This window comes from Centrocercus urophasianus, unplaced genomic scaffold, assembly GCF_019232065.1.
Source record: "Centrocercus urophasianus isolate 14NV4802_14NV808 unplaced genomic scaffold, USGS_Curo_1.0 seq_11, whole genome shotgun sequence".
NCBI lineage: Eukaryota > Metazoa > Chordata > Aves > Galliformes > Phasianidae > Centrocercus > Centrocercus urophasianus.
Genome location: NW_024884253.1, coordinates 89392623 through 89417188, shown reverse-complemented (window position 1 = coordinate 89417188; position 24566 = coordinate 89392623). Strand labels below are relative to the sequence as shown.

At 35.9% G+C, this 24566-nt stretch overlaps 1 protein-coding gene across 2 annotated transcripts in view; it reads left to right on the top strand.

Annotated features, from left to right (window-relative positions):
* SLC9A3 (solute carrier family 9 member A3) overlaps window positions 1-24123 on the top strand; it is a 54303-nt gene extending 30180 nt beyond the window's left edge. The window contains exons 3-17 of one of the 2 annotated variants that reach the window (XM_042809095.1): window positions 24-184; window positions 1285-1363; window positions 2083-2260; window positions 3155-3375; window positions 5302-5504; window positions 6316-6405; window positions 8176-8246; window positions 10007-10136; window positions 15772-15887; window positions 16464-16593; window positions 17070-17246; window positions 17781-17856; window positions 19445-19558; window positions 20811-21054; window positions 24042-24123. In XM_042809095.1, the coding sequence (XP_042665029.1) occupies window positions 24-184; window positions 1285-1363; window positions 2083-2260; window positions 3155-3375; window positions 5302-5504; window positions 6316-6405; window positions 8176-8246; window positions 10007-10136; window positions 15772-15887; window positions 16464-16593; window positions 17070-17246; window positions 17781-17856; window positions 19445-19558; window positions 20811-21054; window positions 24042-24045 (1994 nt within the window). In that variant the 3' untranslated portion in view covers window positions 24046-24123. Of the gene's footprint in view, window positions 1-23; window positions 185-1284; window positions 1364-2082; window positions 2261-3154; window positions 3376-5301; window positions 5505-6315; window positions 6406-8175; window positions 8247-10006; window positions 10137-15771; window positions 15888-16463; window positions 16594-17069; window positions 17247-17780; window positions 17857-19444; window positions 19559-20810; window positions 21059-24041 lie in introns of those variants that run through there. The other variant, XM_042809096.1, reaches the window with a different exon arrangement.
* Window positions 24124-24566: the final 443 nt, after the last annotated feature.

The window sequence follows — 24566 nt, the reverse complement described above, 5'->3', positions numbered from 1 at the left end:
AGTTTTTGTACTTTGTTTTGAAGGCCACCTGGACAGTGGGTTGCTGGACTTCCTCCTGTTTGGCAGCTTGATTGCTGCTGTGGATCCTGTTGCTGTGCTGGCAGTATTTGAAGAAGTCCATGTCAACGAAGTTCTATTCATCATTGTTTTTGGAGAATCACTTCTGAATGATGCTGTCACTGTGGTAAGTAAACTATATATCCCAAGGTCACTCTAACTCAAGTGGCTTTTTGTTGTTTGTTTGTTTGTTGTTTGTTTTTTTTTTCTTTTCTGAACGCACTCTCATAAATGAAATACTTTATGTTGGAGGGATTTCTAGAACCAAGTATTAAACTTCTTATAAACTCCTCTATCAACATCACTGATTTTCACAAGGAATCAAGTTTTTGCCACTGCATAATGAATAAAAATACTCCACAAGCAAACTTGATTACTTGTTGAAAAGAACAGGAGAGAACAGTAAGCATAACCAAGAAAAAGCATATCTTATGAAAAAGTTTAAAACAAGCAAGGTTGTCTACCTTGAATAAGAAAACAATGGAGGGCAGAAGAAAGTGAAAGATATGGCATTCTTTAAATGTAAGTATGTAAAAGACTGTTGCTACAGAAGAAAATAGGGGTAAGAAATGGTAAATATGGTAAGAATTAATGAGTTTAGCTGAAACAACAAAAGCTGAGAAAGCCACAGTAAAGTACTCTTCCATCACTAGAGGTCTTTAAAAACAGGTTAGACAAGTACCTATCATAATACAAGAATAATACTCATACAAACAGTGACCTCCTAAGTTGGGTAATAGATGATTTCTTTACTTTCAGTGTTATCAATTTTTGAAAAGCCTTAGTGCAAAAATTACAGTTAATTCTCTTTTATGTTTACGTATGTTAAACGTGTTTCAATCCAGTAACTTATTAATATCTTGTTAATAATTCTTGTTGTATTCATGTTACCTTATTTATCTAATGCAAGCAGTAAAAAAATCTTCTGCCAAAAGCTTGGATTTTAGAGTGAGAAGTGTCTTATAATACTCACATACATCTAATTGTTCATAAAGAATCATATTTATATAAGAAATGGAAAAACATTTTAAACTGATTTATTTGGCTCTTCCCATCCCACTGCATCTTTTTTGCAAAATTAAAATTCTGCAGAATCTTTTCCCTCCATAAAAAATTTCCCTCATTCATAAGTAGGTTCAGAATTCGTAATGTTGCGGCCCATAATGAGATTATTGTAGTAGGTTTCACTCAGGGGCAAGTACTAAGCCAGTTTACTTTTCTTTTCAGGTGTTGTACAACGTGTTTGAATCTTTTGTTGCAATAGGACCAGAGAATGTGACTGGTACTGAATGTGTCAAAGGCATAGGTGGGTAGAATTGAATTCTGTAACATACCACTGGTGTACATATGCCGACTCTTAAATAAAATTTTATTATTGTGCTGTCAGAAACTGTTCTTTTTCAGCATTTTCCCTGGTCATATTCCTACACTGCTACAGAATATAAGGAGAGAATAAACTTGCAAGAATTCTTTAAAAAAATAAGTGAAAATTCATGAACATGTGGGAAATTTCTCAGACTCTTCTGTTCAACTTTGTTTGAGAATCGATAGATGTAGATTTCAGTTGCTAAGATCGCCAACCTTGGTTTTTGTACTACTTGATGGAAATCAGTGTCAAGCAGCGATATTTGCCAAAAAATTTAGTCACTCTTTCCCATTCCAAGCTTGATAAGATACTAAATTATCCTATGAATCAATGCATTAGCAGTGACTTTGACATATTCCATAACAGTAGAGAAAAATCATTGTTCAAACTAAGTTAGTGGGTTTTGAGTAAGCCTAAAATAATAATGCTCAACAGAAAGTAAGTTTGTTGGTTTTTGTTTGTTCATTTTGTTTTGTTTTGTTTTCCTATAGGATGTTGTTCCTATACCAAGTACTTGCAAGAATTCTTCTTGTATTGGTATTTCTGAAACAATTTTTGAAATGTCCTCTAAAGTTTTCTCTGATTCACTGGCCATACAGTAAAAGAAGAATTAGTTCTAGTTTCTACGCTGTAAGATGTGTTTTTTTCTTGTATTTCAGTGTCATTCTTCGTGGTAAGCCTGGGTGGGACACTTGTTGGCATTTTCTTTGCATTTCTGCTCTCCTTGGTCAGCCGTTTCACCAAGCACGTTAGAATCATCGAGCCTGGATTTGTTTTTATTATTTCCTACCTGTCCTACCTCACAGCAGAGATGCTTTCTCTTTCCGCTATCCTTGCGTAAGTCCTTTTCATTGTCTGTGAACGGGGTTGAGAAGACAACATAGTTTCTGTAAACACTGAAAGACCTAAATTACATAAGGCAGCTACAAAATACAACAGTTCTAAAGTTTATGTTGAATATTTCTCTCTTTTCATCATAGATGATTACAGTTTGCAAATGCCGTGATTATTTATCCTCAAAAAGCAATGCTAGTTTTCTAGTATTTTCTGTGCAACACGAAGACATTCTTTGCAAAACACAGATTTGGTTCTTTCTACTTTGTGGTTCATAGTCTCCTCTTCAATAATTAACAGTTGTCCATTTTTATTGACACTCTACAGTTTCTAACTGAAACAATAATTTTCTAAGGCATTCAGTGACACGCATTATGTCCTGCCTTCACTCTCCAGATTGACCTCCTTAGGTTTTACCAAATTTGGTCTGTTTTATCATGAGTCATCTTTTGTAGTCTTTTTTACCTTTTGTGGTTTTTCTTCCTTTGATATCCATTGATTTCTGTCATATCTTTCTTCTCAGTTTTGCTTGACATGCTTGTAGATATTACAATTAGTATATTTAGTACCTGAAAATGTTACTGGAAATAGATAATTAGTTTAAGCTTTAATCTAATGTAAAGAAGAATTAATTTTTTTTCATATAAATCAGTATAGTAAGCTGAAAAGGTCTTTTTTGACCAGTGAAATGCTATCATCACATATTTTGGGAATCACCTCAGGAGAAATGTTTGAGAAATGCTTTTTAAGCAGATGAAAAAGCACAATGGCCTCGGAGTGCATTTTTTGTACGTTTGTCTTAGGAATTAATGGTGAGATTGTCACTATGTGACAGACTAATATTAAATGTTACATCAAATATTTTCTGAACAATTGAATATTTTTTTTTTCCCCCAGGATAACTTTCTGTGGCATTTGCTGTCAAAAATATGTCAAGGCTAATATATCTGAACAATCTTCTACAACTGTAAGATATACCATGAAAATGTTGGCCAGTGGAGCAGAAACTATCATCTTCATGTTCCTAGGAATTTCAGCTGTAGATCCAAAAATTTGGACTTGGAATACAGCTTTTATACTCTTGACTCTGGTATTCATCTCAGTATATAGAGTCATTGGTAAGGGGATAATCTTTTTGTTGTTGGTATATATTCTTTTGCCCAAACCACACCAAGCCAAGTCAACCAGTTCATTCATTTTGGTTGAATTTATGATTGTTGTTATTTAGTAAGGAAGTTTTTTACAGTAAGATTTATCATAAGTGGAAAATATAGTAGGACTTCACGTTTGTGAGGTAATGGCTAGCCCAATAATTAAGTCATTCACCTAGTTCTTCCAGTGGCTAGTTTCTGTGATGAACACACTATTTGCAAAATCTCCCAATGAAATTAACTTTGTTTTTTATATTACAACCCAGAAAAATAAACTTGTGAGTCCTGTCAGCCATCTCTTTTCTTCAGCTCTTTCAATTTGGTAATAAAGAGAGTGTCTTAAGCTAATTTCATGGTTGACTTCAGATTTGAGATGCACAGTGATGTAAGACCATACAGAATTACACTACAGGTTCTCTGGCTTGAGAAATAATTCTCTGGGCTGGTGAAAAGCTGAGTAAATACGTGTGTGGCAGGTAAGGATTACATACTGTCGATGTACTGGACTTACATAAGTTTGCAAACATTCAAAATGCTGATAACATTTTGCCTAAATGCGTACTTCTACAATTTAATGACTGTTTTGTGAAATAGCAAAAGGCCTGAAACAAAACGAGTAACATGCATTTTGATTTCATGCATGTGCTCACACCTTGGAATTTTCTCGTTTATTTGAATGTTTGATTTAAATTATGTACCAGCTGAGCCACCTACCTAGCTGGCAGGTTTCCTAAACCCTGCGATCACATTCAGACTGAATGAGCTGAATAAAAGATCTAGTACCATGTCCTCATTTCTAAATAGTCTGTAACCATTTTTAATTTTGCTCCTACTCACTAATTAGGGTGTGTAATGTGCTTAAGCAGGTTTTCATTTTTTAAACTTTATCATTTGCTGTATTTCTAGAATTAATTGTTAACCATCCTGTAATATGAGTGAGCACTAAACAGTAAATATTCAGCAATGACAATATGTATCCAGGGAAGTAATTAAACTTAGACCTTGATAAATTACTAAAAGTCTGATGATATTGGGCCTTTGTCTTCATACGTGATTACAGCTTTCATATCCTCAGAGAATTAGATTGGTGATGTGAATTAATTTTCAAGGTCCCCTTCATCAGAGGCCTTTCTTAGAGTGATATATATTTTTCTTTCCTTAGTATAACCTCCAAGTTCTCTGAAAAGAGAAGGATTTCTTTTGCTCTGGCAAATGTAATGGTCCTGGCTTGCTGTGGTGGGATGCACATGCTGTGCACTCACAGGAATACTGAAGCATCTTTCCTTCTGCATGGTGATATTATGATTTCTAGAACTCCAGGTCAAGCATTTCTAGAAGGCAGTATCTCATCTGTAGACCCAAAGATGATGTTAGCATAACAATACAACTCTGCACAAGGCACTGACAGTGATGACATTTTTAGTATGATTTGTAAAAAGTACCACACTTACCACGCTTTCTAAATCAATGGGGTTGCAACAATTTTATGTCTTGGCATTTCTTGCTGTTAAAATATCTCATGTATATAATTTACTGCAGTGCAGATATTCTAGTATTTCCCAGACAATGATTTCAAAGAAGAGCACATAGCTCTCATAGAATTTCACCTTCAGTACCTGTGTTAGATGAAGAAAAATTCTTGTCTCCTATCAAAGGACAGCATTCTCAGAAGGGTTGCTAGATTGTAGAATAAGCTTCTTCTAACTCCTCTGGCTAAATATGATGGGCAAAATACAAAGTGGCCCCAGCCTACCTGGCAGTTTAGAAGCAGAGTGGGTGAAGTAGAAGGTGTAAAGAATTTGTTCTGAAATTTGTACTGTTTCTGTAACACACCGTTGAGATATTGATATTTAATAAGAGCATTTCTAGCATGTCAATATTTGCTTTTTATAGGTGTAGTTTTACAGACTTGGATTCTTAACCACTACAGAATGGTCCAGTTGGAGATAATAGACCAGGTAGTGATGTCATATGGTGGACTACGTGGAGCAGTTGCTTTTGCTCTGGTTGCGCTTCTGGATACAAGAAAAGTGAAAGAGAAGAACCTGTTTGTCAGCACAACTATCGTTGTTGTGTTTTTTACTGTTATTTTCCAGGTGATTTTTCTTCCTATGCATGTTTCTTGTGAGGAAAAGGAGTCTCTTAAAAGTATTAGGCCTTCTCAGCTGAAGGTTGCGTATTGTTTCACTGAACTGAAGGCATAATTGACTTTGTAATTTTAGTAACAAAGATCCTATTTTATGTTTTCATACAGTACCACAAGGGACAAAACACAATTTCCTCTGTGCTAAAAAATGTTCAGTCTTAGCTGCTCGATATTAATAGTACTGAAGTTAATATCTGACTAAACATCCCTCATCTCTTAGGAATAACTATAGGGAACAGTTCTATTTATTGGCAAATACAGTCTTTAAGCTGATCTACCTGAGTGAGCCTAAGCTGTTCTTTTAAAATATGGCAATAAGCAGTGGGACAAGAAAGTATTTACACAACAAAACAGTGATTTGTGGATGAAAAAAAAAAAATAACATAAATGCAGATGTGTCAGTACACACCAATTTGAAAGACTTAAAAAATGTATCAAGAATTTAATTTTCGTAATAAATCATAATAAATTCGTTAAATAAATAAATATGTGTGGAAAACAAACATGCACTACTATAGGAAATATTCTCAGGCTCACAGTACTATATAGAAGGTATGTTTTTTTTCTGCTGCTTGATGCCTTTTCAAGCCTTTGTAACAGTAGCAGTGGGTACTGCATTATTTTAGCTCTAATGGGGAGAGGGATCAAGTAGGGAAGTGTGACAAACAACATAAACATGTATAAAACCACTCTATTTAGCACTGTTCAGCTGGAGGAGAGTCTAATACCCTAAGTATTTATTATTATGTTTCATTGCCTAGGGATTGACAATCAAGCCTTTGGTACAGTGGCTGAAAGTGAAGAAAAGTGAACACAGAGAACCAAAACTCAATGAGAAACTTCATGGAAGAGTAAGACACTTTTAAACAATATTGTGGCATCATTTGAATTTTTACAGAATGCCTTAAGAGAGAAAACGGTTAAAGAAAAATTATTCCTGGAAGAGAGGAGGCAATCAAACTCATATTTACACAGCAAAAGCCTTCAAATTTATCAAGAATTACTGCATCAGCTGTAATTTGTTACTGGATTGAGTCCAGTCCAAATTGAAAGGATACTCAGCAGAAGTTTTTTCTGTTCTTTTGCTTGAAAATTCACTGGTGCTGACGGAACTGGGGAAACAGCTGGAATAATATTCTTTCTCTTCATCTAAAAGAGGAAGATGTTTGATTGAAGGTAGATAGGGCAAAGCATGTGAAAGAAAGTTTATTTTTCCTTCTTAATTGTTGTATATTTATGGACATGAAATGAAAGCAGGCTTTGCAGTGTGCATGTGACATACAGTCCCAGATTCATGGTAATATTTTTAGTCCCATTTTGAATGGCATATGTATCCATATTTATTTAATCTTTGAGGAGATTTTGAAACGTGACTCCTTGGATCTTTTACAATTCAGACAACAGGCTGTCAGGCATCTTGTTTAATTCGTAACTCTGCAGATTTACACAACTGTGTCTTCAGCAAATATTTTAATATCTACTTGTGGAATCTTCTAGTCTGTTTGCTTTCAAGCTGGAGGTTACCTGAAGTGGAGTAACAACTTGGTACCAAACAGGTTTTATTTCTGAGGAATCCTTTTAAAGACTACTGAATAAATATGTTATGTTTTTAGCATCCAGCAGAAAAGTTGCTTCATTTACAGATAGTATTTATCCAGAAATAAAATTTTGATGCTTTACTATTTGAAAATCAGTAGTTTCTTTCCAGAAATACATTCTATCTGACATGGGATATGCCTTTGTGTGTCACTGAGCAGAAAAATCTGAACAGTAATGTTAATCCTCACACTTTATTTTGTTAATTGACTCACCATTATATTCTAGCACATATCATCTTGGAGGAATATAAACTGCAGCCTTTAAAGAGAGCACTATCCATTCCCAGAGAGTAGGAGAGAGGCACCTTATTTACAATGTAATTTTCTCCATTTCTATGTCAGATGTCTCCTGAAACAGTAACTAGTAATAAGTGCAGAAATAATTCATATGGTTGTTTAAGTGGCATGCTATAGATTCTGTAGTAATCAGTTCAATAGAGAGTAAAATGTTAACAAGTATATAAAGAAAAAGATCAAATTCTGCTGCAGCTGCCTTGTCTTGACTCAAAAGTTGCAGTCCTCAAAATTGTTATCAACCATGTGATAATAAATAAACTATGACATTTTGCTCTGGATACTAAAGGAATGACTTCTACTTCTGCCCTGGGGGAAGATACAGAAAAATCTAAAAGAAAAAAAGTATTAGGAAATACTTTCAACTAACTTGAATCATCAACGCTAATAATGACTCATTACATTAAAGGGTAGAAATGGAGATGTAAAATGAGTCGATAATGAGTCCTAAAACTGAATGTCAATAAAATGAAGGCTTAAGTACCTTCTTGCTGAGTTAATTCATAAATTATGAGTAGTCAGTGAATTTGCAAAGGAGTGGTTAGAAGGCTCAGACCTTCGAGGAAAGGCATATGGTAGTAAGAGTTTCTGTACAGAAAGAAAAAAATCTGCTTGGCAGCAATAAAAATTTTCTACAGAGTTACTTGGTCTAACCTGACATAAATACAGATATTTTATAATTATGCCTTTAATGTACGTGTGATACTAATTCCGCTTCTACTTTTCTAGGCCTTTGATCACATTCTTTCTGCTATAGAAGACATCTCTGGACAAATAGGACACAACTATCTGAGAGACAAGTAAGCAGTAACTAACTTAACTAACTTGTAGAGTTTGAAATACTGCTGGGAAATTTTATATGTAAATTACGACTTTTTAAGCCTGCAAGCCTGTGAAAGTAGGGACAGCAAATATCTCAACTGCAATTGTTTGCTCATCTTGAGAGAAGAAAAATTATGCACTTGAATGATACAGACACTATTCTCATAAAAGAATGTGAAGAACTACCATTAAGAGGGGCAGGCTTCCATAAGCTAGATGAACAAATGTCAAAAAATGATGTTAAATCTGGACTTCTTTAACAGTGTCATTTAGGGTTAGACTGTCTCTCTGGACTTAGGTCATAACATAGATGCAGACAGTCATAGTTGTGACTTGCTGATGTTCTGACTCAACATGTCAATTCCAGTCTAAAAGTCATTCAGTTGCATTAATCATCTGCAGAACTTTCCTCTAAGTCTTGCTGAGAAGCTGAAAACAGTGTAGGTTTAGCATTATACTCATGCAGGTGAATGACTTCTAGGCTGGAGCTAGATTGTATCTAGCTACTTGTGAGAACAAGCAAAATCGCTCACTTGACTGTACCCAGTCATAGAGACAGTTGTCACTGTTTCATTTTTTTTTTCATTTTTTTGGAGGAAAGCCATAAAATTTATTTTATAATATATCCCTCCATAATATCTGCAATTACACATTGAAATAATATGTATTTCTTTTGTCTGGTGTTCATTTATGCAGTGAAGAATTCTCACTAGGCATCCCAAATAGAACATCTTTTTTTCTTTTGATAATCTTTAACATACACTTTAGGAAAGAATTTCAGAATATTACATTGCAGTGGAATACATCATCAGGTCTGAAATATTGACTTAAAGGTGGAACTAAACATTTTTAAAGTGGCACATTACAGTTTGTCTTCTCATATGGCAGAAGGTAATATGCTTGAGTAACAAAAGCCTTCTCTTAGTAGCTTAGCGTAGGTTCTCAGTAGTGTGCAGAAATATATTTTGAATGAGACCACATTCAGTCTGCTTCTTCTAGGCTATATATACATGGAAATATTACTTCTTCAAAGAAATGGCAGTATCCCAGTTTTTTCAGTAATATGCTCAGGTGTAACAGCTGGAAACTGATTTTCAGATGTTCTGACTAGAGAAGAGGAATAATGATCAATTCTGGAACATAAGCACAAAATAACAAATATCTTACTATCAGACGATCTTGGAAGTGAACATCACAGCAAACATGTACCACTTCTATCTCCTAGAGCACTCAAACAGCATGAAATGAGGCCCTCTCTCTGTGCTTTTGGAGTACAATGGTTGGAAACTGGCTTTCTAGTCTGGGTTACCACAATACAGCTGTGGAAATGTACTTTTCCTTCCAATAAAGGAAAGAAACTTGAACTTTCAGAATGAAGGTTTTAAGTATAATAGTAAATAATCATGAGTGGAAAAGAAGGTAGCATGATTTACCAGAGTATGTGAAGTGTTCTAGTGACTATGAAATGGGATACGTTAATCATAGCACTTGTGCTGCTGCAGTAGTATTTGTTAAGTGAACCTATTAAATGCTTAGTGACAGCTGCATAGCTAGCTGTACCAGGTTTTTCCTTTCTTTAGCTGTTATTTGAAAAGCTTCAAAATACAAACCCTCACATTTTTATGCTCGACATTGACTAAATGCTGTTAGCTCACACAATGGTCTTTTCTGATAAATTACAAATGCTCAGGCACTACAATTGCTTGCTGCCCTTAACATGGTTTGTTTCAATTATCAGGTGGTCCAATTTTGATAGGAAATTCCTCAGTAAACTCCTGATGAGAAGATCTGCTCAAAAATCAAGAGACCAAATCCTTAATGTTTTCCATGAACTCAACTTGAAGGATGCAATTAGCTATGTGGCTGAGGTACTTATAAATACTTACTTTTTATCCTTTCTAGTTTTTCTTTCTTTCTTTCTTTTTTATTTTTAATTTACAGTGTAATCTAAAGATGATATTTTGCAGGAGATGTCTTAAAAAAAAAAAAAAACACAAAACTTTTCATTTGTTTTATCTAAGTGGAATTTAAGAGTTATGAGTCTTGTTACCACCAGTTTGGGTAACCATAGTTCTCAGTACTATGCCTGAACCCCAAGATGAGTATGTTATACATTTGTTGGTGTATTTTTCTGTTGAATTTTTCTGAAGAATTTTTTTATCAGTATTCATTGCATCAAGAAACACCGCAATCAGAAATGGATCAGGTAAAATATTGTCTTTTCCCTATAGAATACCGACTATATGTGACGGTAAATTTGATTTGAAGAATCTCATTTCCACATGGTGTGAACATTTGACTTTAGTGTTATCTTATTATGCAAGATCACATTATTATTATAGAGAGAGATCAGCAAGAGAGCAGTTTATTTCAATGGCAGAATAATACCTACATTTCAAAAATTAGGATTAGAATGACAGTAAATGCAATGACAAAACTTATGACTTGCAGGGTAAAGTACAGAAGTTACTAAATGGAAGAAGAACTGCCATTCTGCTTTAGTATCATTCCCAAACCAAAACAATGTAACAGATTGTGTATGAATTCCTTATCTTCTTCATCACTATGTTGGCTGGCTTAGTTTAGATCAACACAGGTATGCAGCATTCACATGGTGCAAAGGATAATTTTAAACAGGAATGTTTAAAAGTGATGTTTGAAGTGATAATCAATCTAAAGCATTAATCTCTAAATGTACTTTTTTCTTTTGTTCTATTTTTATTTTTATTTTACAGCTGAGAAACAGACTAGTTAGTTTCATTAATTAAAATAAATTATTTCACTCCCACTACTGATAATAATGTCATTTTTGGTGAATGTACTACAGCCTGTTAGACTTCTTACAATGAAACACAGAATTTCAAATATCAAATTTGCAAAACAAGATCAAAATCAGAAATTATTTTAGTGTGAAAATTGGGGATTACTTCACAAAATAAACAACTTTCTCAGATTTATGTTTTTTAAACTATCCATAAAGTTTTCAGACTGCTTGAGAACAAATTTTCTTTCCCAAGGTGTTTCCTGGGTCACGCCTCTAAGGAGGAAAATTAGATGTTGATGAGGATGGTAAGCATGATACACATGCTCAGATTCACTGCTGAGTCTGTTTTGTAGATTCATTACATTTTTTTTCTTTAACAGATGTGAGTGGCTGTACTGATTGCTAAGCTATGCAGATTTATCAGCAGAATCTTTACCCAATAATGTCATAAACAGCATACACTAGTGTAAAATTAAGTTAGATTATTCACTGTTTGAAAGAACAGCCTTTTTTTCATTGTACATAATATATGGTATGATACAAGGAGGCTGTTCTTTTGATGAGTTCAAATAATATTTGTGTAGATTGTGTCTTGAAGGCAAATTACAAATGTTTGCTCATCTGCTAAGAACAAACAAAGAAATTTAAAGCTTTCCAGGCTCTACAAAAAGTTTCATTCATGCTGTTATGCTGCATTTATTCAATAAAAAAAAGCATGAGTCTCTTCATGTTTCAGTGGGCATCTGACTCAGATAAGATGAGTTTTTTCCCTAAAAGCACTGATTCCAGATAATCTCTGAGCAAAAAGTGCTAGAGCATTATGTTCTGGTAGTGCATCACCATTGCTCAATATACAAGAAAAAGTATAAAAGATCAGCAAGGATTTAGATATCAGCTATCAACAACTTTTTCAAAGGAGCTATAAGACTTCTAGCATGAAGTATTACTTCTAGTTCCAAAAAATGTATTTTTTTTTAACACAAAACATTTCATGGAACCATTAGTATGACTTCTACAGATTCATCCTGCAAACAGCAGCTCAGTTATCTGTGATGACCACATTTTTTTCAGTGCTAAGAAGGGCTAAAGGACCTTTTGGAATGATACAACAGATCATGTCTTCTTCTGGCTAAAATTCCTCCACAGATGATATGATATAAGGTATCTATGAAACATTATACTTCATTCTAAAAGAAGTCAGATGCTCATAATAAAACAATTGAGATGATGCTTTTTTTTTTTATTATTATCCCTCTTTAATTTCTACAGGGGTCAAACTATACCTACTACTGAACTGGTTCAACAGATACTAGTTCCTGGGTGTCCAACATTTTGTCTTAACTTGGCCCCACTGAGCTGAGAGGAATTGCCTTGGGCTGTGTAAAATACATAACGTAGTTAATGTAGATAAATAACAATTTTTTTCTAGGTTTTTTTTTTTTTTTTTTTTTTTAAATTAAAGAAGAGAAGATAAAATTATAAAAAAAATATGAAATAAATATTGTTAACGTTTCTTAAATCTGTCTTCTTCACAGAGAAGCTCTAAGTAAATTTCATTAGTAACTATAAAGATGAAAGTTATTCTTTCTTATTGCTTCTAGTGATGTAGTGATAACTTTTGTGGGACAACTAATACTACCATATGTTTCAAGATATAGTTTCCCAAAACTGAGACACTGCAGTTTCACAACTAGATAGACTCCAAGTATGTCACACAGCCTGTAAAGAATGAACCTTTGTGAAAAACGCATGGCACACGGAAATATTTTTATTCCTGGTGGTGATGATTTATATTTCCAGTAGCCAAAGGCAGGGCTGGCAGCAGGCACTGTAGGAGAAGGCTGCAGGAGGCTGTCCGTCAACACATGACTCACAGCATGAATTCATCACTGTGAGATGGTGAAGAGTTGTAAGGTGCTGCATGGAGAAGTGGGGCCAGCAGCAAGTGGGGCAGCCTTCTTGTAAGTCATCGTTAGGATGGGGGTCTCCCCAGGCTTCATGTCTTGCAAGCACATAATGCAAGCAGTTATTCTTCCTCTGCAGTTATAGCATAAAAGAGTGCAGAATGCCGGTGCATGTGGGGGCACAGCTATCAGCAGTACAAGAGAGATGACAGCACTGGGCCCCCAGGTCAGAAGGCTGCAGGCACTGAGAGTGAAGGCAGGCACTGCCAGTTAGGCCTTTAATGCATGGGCATCCAATCTTTGGCTTGCCTGGACTGCACTGAGTGAAGAGGAATTGTCTTGAGCTGCATATAAAATGTAGCTATTGTATATAAATAGCAAAACTTTTTAAATATATATCTATATATTCAATAAGACACACCACAAAAAAATCAACAATAACATAAGACTAGGGGGATATTTGAGCTTGTTTTTTTGAAACTAATACATCAGTCTGGTTTCCTGTAGGCAATTGCCATTCTTAATGAGTTCTTAAGGTGTGTGTCAGAGATTTTTGGTGAAATTTTACTCCTATACCTAATCCTTGAAAACAGTTATTCACAAATATACATACTTCCAAAGAGCAATGACAAGAATAAGGCATGATTGTGAAGCGAGGGATATCTTTCTCTGGCAATATAGGTCTTATGGAAGCCTAATGAAGAGGCATGATTGGATTTTTGAGTTGACTATCTGATTTTGCAACTACGTACATTCCTCTTGAAAATTTGCAGATAGTGTATTTATGTCAAATGAAAATAGAGTCACAAATATAACAAAAATTAATGGTTTTTTCTACGGTCTTGAAACCTATTCTCAAATTCCTTTATGAAAAAGGTAAGCAAGGCTTACCTTTCATTGTTCACAGGACCGCATTTAGCAAATGTATCAAAATGCATAAAATTATATACCATAACTTGAGTTAGCATTGCTCTACACCCTCCAGTGTCCTGATTCCAGCTCAAACAGTGTAAACAGTACACTACTGGTTGGCCACTGCTGAAAGATGGGTGCTTACTGAGGGCAAGGCTAGGCCACTCAATGGGACAGAACCACCAGCATGATAGGTTGGGGCAGGGGATTAACGTGAGGACAGGCTTGGCTTGCAGTTGGATACATCTGTTCTAGCGTAACATACACGTGAGCTACCATAGTACAAGGAAATGTTTGTCTTATTCTCTGCGACTACAAAAATATAAAGTGAATGAAATGTAGATGGAAAAAAACAGATAAAATCTCTTTCGATATTGCATAAGGGAGATTGTATTCTTTACTACATTGTGAAATATAGATATCTAATACATGATTTTCTGCTCTGATATAAACCATAGATGTTTACAGTTGTAATGCTATAATGATATGGAAAACATAGCAGTGACAGCAGGGTAGCAGAGTCCTAGGCTGCAGCAAGTCATGGTAAGCCCAAGCTGCTGCAGTCACAAAGGAAAAAAGCTGCTCACCTACAGAAGACCTCTGGCAAAATACACTTGCCTCCACTGCCAACCCTTAAATAAGGTCTGGGAGGGGGTGGATCCTGGTTCCACCCCTTCCAGTCACTCAGGTACATTGCATGCCCTGGGTTGGCCCTGCGTTCCCACCAGGTGCTCCATCCCTGTTTTAGGCCATGACTTAGTGTTTCTGCTACAGCAGTTTACATAACCATGGTCTCTCAACAGTTAACTTCCACCTAAGTAAAAGACTGTGCAAATGGTAGGGAAAACCATGAAGATAGAAATCTGAGCTTTCCCAGAAACTCACTTCTGTAATACCAGTTTCAGAACTGATTACAAAGCTTACCTTTGCAATATAGAAACAGAGCTGTGGGAGTGGATTCAGAGGAGGGCCATGAAGAGGATCAGAGGACTGGAGCATCTCTTCTATGAGGAAAGGCTGAGAGAGCTGGGCTTTTTCAGCCTGGAAAAGAGAAGGCTCCAGAGAGACCTCATTGCAGCCTTCCGGTACTTAAAAGGAGCATATGATTGGAGGGAAGACAGACATTTCACAGTGTCTGATAATGATACAACAAGGGAGAAGAGTTTTAAACTGAAAGAGAAAAAATTGAAGTTAAATACTGGGGAGAATTTTTTCAGTCAGAGCTGAAAGGCGCTGGAACTAGTTGTTCATAGAAATATTGAATACTCTGTCCCTAGAAGTGTTCTAGGCCGGGTTGGATGGGGCCCTGGGGCAACCTGATCTAGTGCCTGATTTAGTGGTTGGCAGTCCTTCCCATGGCGTTTCATGGTTTCATGATTCTATTAGTATCTCACCTCTTCACCAGATAACCCACAAGTAGTCTTGTAGACTTATACACTACGTAACTTTTGCTGTTTCCAGTCTGGTAGAAAATAGGAAACATAGTGCAATGTCTTTGAAAACACTGCTGTTAGTGAAGTGATGTTTGGAGTCCTAAAATTTTACACATATATGCCAATGTGCTTGGGTTGCAAGGTGGTACAAAGTAAAGGTCCATCCCTGAAGGATGGAGTTAGCCTGCAAAAGAACAAGGGCATAGTTTTCAAACAGGTTAGGCCTAACAAATCACTCACCTCACTAAAACTGATTTACAAGATCAGAAAGCTTTTTCTCTTAGCTTTTTTTCACTGGGATGTCAATTACTTAAATAAACCCTAACAACAAAACAAAATAAAATAGTTTGTTATCATTTCCTAAATGCAACTTCTCTTTTATTTCTTGTGCCATTTGCATATAATAGCATTATATGATCTGCATTTTTTGATCCACATTTTACTGCACGCGTTTACAGCTGTAATGTGTCTTGTTTCTTTCTTTGGCCAGGGAGAGCGTAGAGGTTCCTTAGCATTTATACGTTCTCCAAGTACAGACAACATGGTCAATGTGGATTTCAATACCCCGCGTCCAAGTACTGTGGAAAGTTCTGTATCTTATTTACTGTAAGTTACTTGTACTGATTGATTGTGTCTTCTGCTTGTTTTGTTTTCTTGTGTGTGATGAAATGCAAAAAAGATAGTTACAATGTCTGAAAAATGTGAATTACAGGGGCTTCATTCAAATTTTATGAACTACAATTAATCTCTTCCTCCCACATAAAATAGCTGATAAAATACTATTATTAACATTATTCTGTTGCATTTTGCAAACAAATTTTGAAGTAAAGATTGGTAAGATGAAGCAGAGTACCCCATTAGAATTGTTTCTTGTGACTTTTGTTCACCAATTGCTGTAGACAGAACCAGACAGCATTTCTGTGTCTGCTCCAGAAAACTTTAGGGAGAGTCAAGGAAAAAAATTGCTGCTTCCTTAATTCTTTCCTGTCTTGTTCACACAACAGCCCACCTGCCATATACATAGAGAAATAAATGTTGACAACCTCCTGAAAGACAATATCAACACTTTCCTCATTTTTTGCATTAGATATTTTGATTCAACCAGTTTTGACATTTATTTAGTTAGTTATTACTTATATGAACTTCATCTGTAAATTGTTTCTGTTTTTTATTCTTCTTCAGGAGAGAAAAGGCTGGACCGGTTTGCCTTGACATGCAAGCTTTAGAGCAGAGGAGGAAAAGTATTCGGGACACAGAAGACACAGTTGCACATCACACCCTACAACAGTACCTATATAAGCCCAGGCAGGAGGTGAGAGCAGAAGACTTGCATTAGTATTTTTTAAAATCCAAAGATTAGGATATTAGAAACCAAAAATATGAAATCAAAACTCAGAAGGGAAGATCTTAACTGCAAATTGCACTCTTGAGGGAGTTAGGCTTTGTGTATATAGTCACATACTGACCTACAGGCCTTTTTAACAGAAAGGGTCTAGTGTGAGTGTGGGGCTAACACAGTACAGAACTAGGTCCAATATAAGTTAAGAATAAATGGGTTGTATAGATCAAAGTAGTTTAGACATTATAGAGAGAAGCTTACTTTGAATGACTATCATGCATTCCTACACGAGGAAAGAGGGAAAAAAAAAGATAGAATGCCTTTAGACTCTGCTTTGGTTCATTCTTAAAAGGAGTTGTTTTTGTTTTCATGACACAAGCTGAATGCACTGATATGGCTTCCAGCTCTATTTCTAAATAAATAATATTGTCTTCCTTTCCTCGTAACAGCACAAACATCTGTACAGTCGACATGAGATCATGCACAATGAAGATGAGAAACAAGACAAGGAGATTTTCCACAGGACAATGAGGAAGCGCTTGGAATCTTTCAAGAGTACTAAACTAGGAATAAATCATCCCAAGAAGCTGAATAAAATCCACAAAAGAGAACGGGGCCAAAAAAGGGTAAAGTATCTGCACAAGGACCCAGATGCAGCCACCTAGTATACAAAACAAAGGGAGGGCAGGAAGGATTCTCAAGGTTCCTACGTCCTGCATCTATCTCTGTCTTGTAGAACTTCAGTAACTTAAAGGGTCTAAGCGAGAAAAGATTGAACTATGAATCAAGGGGCATCTTCTTATATACTGCTTTTCTCCATGCTTTGGGACTCTTTTGGTTGAGAGTTTTTTGATCGCTTGAGAAACAGCAGATTTGGAGCCATGCTAGAACACTGTGGGGAGCTTTTCCAGGACAGACATAGCATTCATCATTTCACAAAATTTGCATGAATCCAGGAACTTGCGTCGTATGAAAAGACCAAGTTCCTTCTTTTTCCTGTACCAGTATAGGGTAGCAAATTGATGACAATAATATTGAACCTCAAAAAAAGATTGCAACAGACATCAGGATAATGCTGCTCAACAGTGATTTCAAAGAATGTCTTAGCTCTAAGATGTTGGTAGCATTTTTGTTCATTTAATTTGTTTCTTTTCTTTCAGCGAAACAGCAATGTCATACCAAATGGAAAAATACCGTCAGAAAATCCTGTACAAGATTATACTTTGAAGGAAAAAGGTAAAAAGACCTTTAGATCAGTAGTATTTCATCAGCTACATTGTCTGTAAATAATCCCTTTAAAAATTTAATGATATGCAGTGGTGAAGCTATTAGAGAGGGACTTCTAGTCGTAACTTAGAGAGTGGGGATCTAGTCCATACTTAAAACAGTATCTGGAACATTAAGAAGTTGTTTTTTTTCTTTTTTTTCCCCCAGGCTGTTGAATGACAAATCAAACTTGAATTAGTGTTCTTACTTATAGTTGTAAAATACCTTGTTCAAATCCTGAAAACAAAACAATGCGCTAGCTGCAACATAGTTGAACTTTCTGCTTACTTTTACATAAGTTGCATAGAGCAAGTTTTGCTAAATTTTTTTTTTCATCAAGTAAGGTATGCCTATCCATGACATCACACCATGCAAAGTTCAGTCAGAGTGGAAATGTTTTTTGAATTAACACCTATTTATTTAGAAGAGTCTGAATCAGAGTTGAAGCTGAGTTGAAGTTAGAACTTGGGGAGAGAAGGCAGATTTGAAGGGAAAACTGTCAGAGGTCAGTTTGAGTACTGGTTAATCCTTCATGAGAATGTGCCACTTAAAAACTGAAACATGATTTAAAGCCCACTGAACTAACCCTTACTTGTGGTCTTTCTTATGTTTATTCACACTCTTAATCTCAAAGAAAGCTGAAGTAAAGCAGAGAGAGTCATTTTTTCTCTTTAGATCCAAGCAAAGTTTTTTCTTTATGTATGCTACCTAAAACATCTTCTGAACATTACTTTTTTGACTGGCAGGGGCAATACATGCTGGCTGAAATAGACATAACATTCTAGAACATCCTTGCATAGAAAGTGTTTTCCAAAGATTTGTAATTAGTTCATTCAATGCTGTCTTGTTGAAGGACTCTGCATGTATTGGATGCATGTATTGCATCTATTGGAAAAAAATAAAGACTTCTTCAGAGGACATACTTAACAAGTGGTTTAGAAGGTGATGTAAAACTGATTTGATGATGATAGAAGCAGCAGTGACCTCATCAGCTTTGAAATTAGTCAGGGTTCCAGTGTCAACCTCTGTCTAACTGACTCTGGGCAGCTTGGTCTGCTGGTTGGCAATCCTGCATGTAGCAGGGGGATTGAAACTAGATGATCATCGTGGTCCTTTTCAACCCAAGGTCATTGTATGTTTCTTTGATTCTAATAATGAAAAATCAGTAACAAGTTATTTCAAGGGACTACGTTTCTCTAGATGTGAGAAAGTAAGACAAAAAATATAACAGCACCAGTAGTCGTGCATCGAAAGTTTGTTTCCTTCAGACTCAGAAAAATATAGAGTTCTATTAGCCAACAGTCTATTCAGAATGTGAAATCTCTATCATAACACCAGGTAACAGTGAAAGCCTGAAAGCCTTGTTGAGTTTCTCAAAATAATTGGTACCTAAACTGCAGTTTGCAAATACATTCACACAGTCATGCCAGCGCTACAACTGTTAATCTTTGGTAACTGTACCAATATAATATGACATAATGCTCTTTCACTTATTCATCAGTACTGATAGAAATCTCCGATCAAACTGGGCTTATGTTTTTGATTGCTGTTGTTCCAGATTCGGAATTTTCTGAAGCAGAAGAAAATAATGATTATGAAACTTTGCATCTAGGCAAAGGAGTTGATTTTCTGGCTAACGTGACCAAGCAAAATTTCACAGATAACCCTGCTGGTAAAAATATTAATTGCATGCAGTATTTTTTTACTCAAATATAAAAACAATCACTAGAAATGCTGCAGGTTTAGCCTGTATTTTTGCTTGTTTGTTTGTTTTGATTGGATCTCTTTTCTGAGGGTTGATATTTGCTTAAAATTATGGCAAAGGTAACAAATTTCAAGTATGTGAAATTATGGAGAGCATCAAATTTGCTATTGCTATTGATAATACTGACAGGAGATGCGAAAATGACTGCCTAACCCTAAGATCTAAATTATCTTCAGCAACAGAAAATGTTAGTGTTGTCCTACCTCACCAGGCCAATTGATTTCTACTTGCATAAAAGTACTTTGCAACGATATCTTCCAAATTTCTTCTTTCATGCAGTATTTCTTAAATTCACAAGTCCTTCAATTCCCTGCAGACTTACAGAAGTCACAGAAAAGTGCAGATTTCCAGATATTTAGGAGTATTCATTGGACCTAAATTCCTGACCCGGAAGGCTCCAAAATACCATACTGAAAGTAAACCACTACATATAAGAGATAGTATATGATGTGATTTGTACGGTGCTAAGGTTTAGCATCTCTTTAGCACTTTAGTGTCTGAATTATCAGCATATGTAATGCCATTCATACACTGAAGAAAAATCTTCGTGTCTGTACTCTTTTGACAAACAGGGTGATACAATATTTTAACTGCCCAGCAACAAATTCCACATTTGAATATTTATAAAGACATACTGAAATCAATCCAAAAGCAAGTGACTAGCAAAATGCAGGCCTAGACTGATTTTACAATTTTTGTCTGGTATTATATTAAAAGGTATTTATATTAAAAGGCTCCTTTTACTTCAGTGCCTTATTTCAGTGCCCTCACACACATCTTGTTCCTTCATGGAGATGTGCAGCTCATGTTTTTGCATTTTTTGGTCATCTTTTCCTTCTTTTTTATGGATTTGCTCTGATTTTTTTCTGCAACTATTTCATGTTTTGATTTGTTTTGCTTAGGGGATGAGTTGGTTTATTCTTTTAGCGATTTTATTTATTTTCTCCAGATATCTCAATCATAACTGCATATTTTATACAGTTCTTCACTATATATAAAAAAAATCCAAAATAACTAGCTGTAACCAAGCCAGAAAAAGCAACCTTTGATTATATAATAGTCTTTTTGCCTATTTTTTTTCCTCTTTTACAAAGCACCTTTCTGTGTCACCAAGAAATCATTTTGATTAACTGTGTTTGTCACTCGTGAATTTTTGTAGGAATTGATAACCCAGTATTTTCAGCTGATGATGATCAAAGCATCTACATGAAGTTCTCACCATGGTTGTCTAGTGAAGATACTGTGGTACCATCACAAAGGGCCCGAGTGCAGATCCCTTATTCTCCAAACAACTTCAGACGGCTCACTCCGTTCCGGCTCAGCAATAAATCAATAGATTCTTTCCTGCTAGCAGATGGCCCAGAGGAACAACCCAGGCCTTTTCTCCCAGAATCAACACATATGTAATATTTTAAGAGAGATTATCACCTTTGTTTTTAATCAATCTCAATCAGTATGAAGCCTGAGTACTGACAAGATTATTTTTCTGATTTTTCTTCTCCCGGTGTCTCTTTATTTCCTGACTTTTTCCTTCTGTTTGAATAACAAAACTTCTTTCTATTTGAGGATTTGCCCATCTATTTGAGGTCAAAAGCCGTACCATTTTTAGAGCAGAAAATGTTCTTGCTCTTTGTTTTGTCTTGTAAATTCTAAAATGCCAAGCAGGAAGTTTTCCTAACATCCAAATGTTTTTGTATCCAGTTTCAAGAGACTTCATTTTTCTTGGTTAGTCAGCTCTAGAAGATAAAACTCATATTTGAATTCCCTGACATGATGTAATTCTGATTCAAGTTCTTAAAAAAACAGTTGTTCTTTCAACTAACATTGTCAGGACTGTCTTCACACGTAAGCAAAGACAGGATGAAGCAACATAAAAGCAATCTATCTGCTGATGTCAAAAGATACATTTTGCCTGGAAAAGGTCAGATCAGTCATTTAACTCATTGGACTCTATTACATTTTGGTGTACAATAGAAGCACCGAGTGATTTGAACAGGCAGGATAGCTGGGCTGAGGTCAATGGGATGAAGTTCAACAAGACCAGGTGCCGGGTCCTGCAGGTTGGCCAGAGCAACCTCAGACAACACTACAGGCTTGGGGCAGAGTGGCTTGAATACTGTGTAGATGGACCTGAGGGTATTGGCCAATGCTTGGCTCAACATAAGAAAGCAGTGTGCTCAGGTGGCCAAGAATGCCAGTGGCATCCTAGCTTGTATCAGAAATAGTGTTGTCAGCAGGAACAGGGAGGTGGTCATCCCTGTGTACTTCTTTCTGGGGAGGCCACGCCTTGAGTACTGTATTCAGTTTTGGAAGCCTCACCATAAAGACATCGAGGCCCTGGAGCGTGTTTAGAGAAGGGCAACAAAGCTGGTGAGGGGTCTGGAACACAGGCCATATGAGGAGCAGCTGAAAGAGCTGGGAACGTTCAGTCTGGAGGAGACTCGGGGAGACCTCGTTGCTCTCTGTAACTACCTGAAGGGAGCTGTAGTAAGCTGGAGGTCAGCCTCTTCTCTTGTGTAACTGGTGATTGGACTGGAGGGAACGGCCTCCAGTTGTGCCAGGGGAGATTCAAGTTGAACATTAGCAAATGCCACTTCTCTGAGAGAGCGGTCAGGCACTGGAACGGGCTGCCCAGGGAAACAGTGGAGTCACTGTCCCTAGAGGAGTTCAAGAAACATTTAGATGTACTGAGGGATGTGGTGTAGTGGGAAATGTTGGTGATAGGTGGATGTTGGGACTGGATGATCTTAGAGATCTAAATTTCTCTTAATCCATATCCTATTTTAAAAGCAGAAAAACATTTGACACAGTAAATAATTAAATTTGGTACAGTAAATAACATTGCCTCTAATTTCTTAGAGGTTTAAAAATAAATTAACTCTGGATTTATATAAATATCCCAGTTGCCCTTTAATTCTTGCTCTATAAAAATTTTCCACATCATAAAATCAGACTTCATTTCTATAATCTACAGAGTCAGTGCAGTAAATGAGGTGGGTCAGGTCACAGTTCAACCACCATAATTGAATAGAACATAGGGCACTGATTATGCAATGAAATGTGCCAGTCAGTTGTCTAGCTTTTGTAGAATCCATGATCACAAACATGTGACCTAGTGCATTCTGTTCATCAACAAATAAAGGAATGTGGCAAGTTGAAAGTACTTAATTGATGAAACTTTTTTCAGACAAAGATCTCAGTATAGGAGTGAACATTGCATAATTTTGTTTTGAAAAGAATTTAATAATCTTTGGAAAATAAAGAGGAAAGGAAGTTCTGATTTTATTCTGTTCTGGCTTATGTCTTGCAGAAGGTGTGCTAGTTCAAGTGTAATTACAGAAAGTACATCACTTTAATGGAGAAACCTGTAGGGATGAGTTTGTTTGAATATTCAGTTTCATATAACATATCATTGATTGTTTTATTAAAACCGTGTTTTAAAAGAAATGTTGGATTAACTAAAGAGCTGTGAATTAAATTCTGGTATCCTAATTAAAAGCTTGAATAACAAGCAGTGTTCTACAAGGAAAACTTCTCCTTGACACTTAGCCACATTGAAATCTTCCTCTCCTTTTTCCCACTTAGTTTGTCATAAATTATTGACCATAATACTTTCCAAATTTAACTTCTAACCTTTATTCTTTTTCTCACTTCTGTTCCCATATTATAAGTGACTGTATTATTAGAAACTGCTATGTATGTGTTTTTGTGCAGGTATCTTTAAAATATCAGGGTTTGTGGGCTTTGAGCGCTGTGTTTCTTTAGAAGTATTTTGGGAAGTTAGGTTTCCTGAGAAAGTAATCTGGGACTTTGATTATTCTCAGAAACAGTCCTCTCAATTACATACTTAATGAAATCCTCCTAATAGGAAAATTTTATTAAAATTTCAATTAAAAGATTTTAAAAACCAAAGTAAATTGGAAACCAAATGTGGGAATGTGAAGATTTTCTTCATAGTCTAAACAAAAAGCATCATAGATGACAGTTAAGAATAAGTTGGATTTTCTGGTGAAACATTCTGTTTCTTTATTTAAAGAGCGCAATTTCTTTCAAAAGATTTCCTTGGTAAGCATTAGGAATAAATGTCTCAAGATAAAAATGCACTACAATAACCCGATGATGACTCCATCTCCTAAGTGTTGAAGCAGGCTGCATTCATTGCAAATACTAAGCTCAGCTTTGCCTGATTCTCAACGAGGACAAAAGGCTCATTTTAGGTTATTCAAGATAGAAACAGGAACAAGGTACAGTTCCCTAGCTCAAAAATGGTCTTAAACCACTCGTTTTAATAAGACACTCATAAAAATAGCCAAAAGAAAAGCCTATTAGCCAGAATAGTAATATACAACATATCTATGTACAAATGTTTCTATTTAATTGTACTCTCTAGGTGATATGGACCAAGATGTTGAAATGACAGAATACTCCTCTTCAGATGACAAATTTCCTCCTTATACATCTGACCAACTAAACCAAAATGAAAGTGTTTCAGAGAATCCCCTCCACTTCTTTCCATCTTGTCTTCAAATGCCTTGGACACAAAACTATTCTTCCTTGGAAAACAGAGGGAATATATCTCTTTCTACTGTCTCTGAATACATAGCTTCTTGTGACCCAAGTGTACCTGATCTTTTCTGGGAAACAGATGCAGATACAGATAACAAAGAGACGATAAACTCTGGTTATTGTTCTGAAGTTAGCTACAAGTCAGAGAATTCACAAGAAGAGAATTCTCTACTTATACCTGAAGAGTTGGAAGACCCTTACATGAAGGAGCCCAGGGAGAAGAAAATGTTGCTTGATGTACAAGGAAATTACAGATCCATTGCAGCCAGGCGTGTACAAAGCCGACGTTCATTTCACAAGCCAAAACCTCTTCAACACCCGAAGCTTCAAAAACTAGCATCTCTTCCAG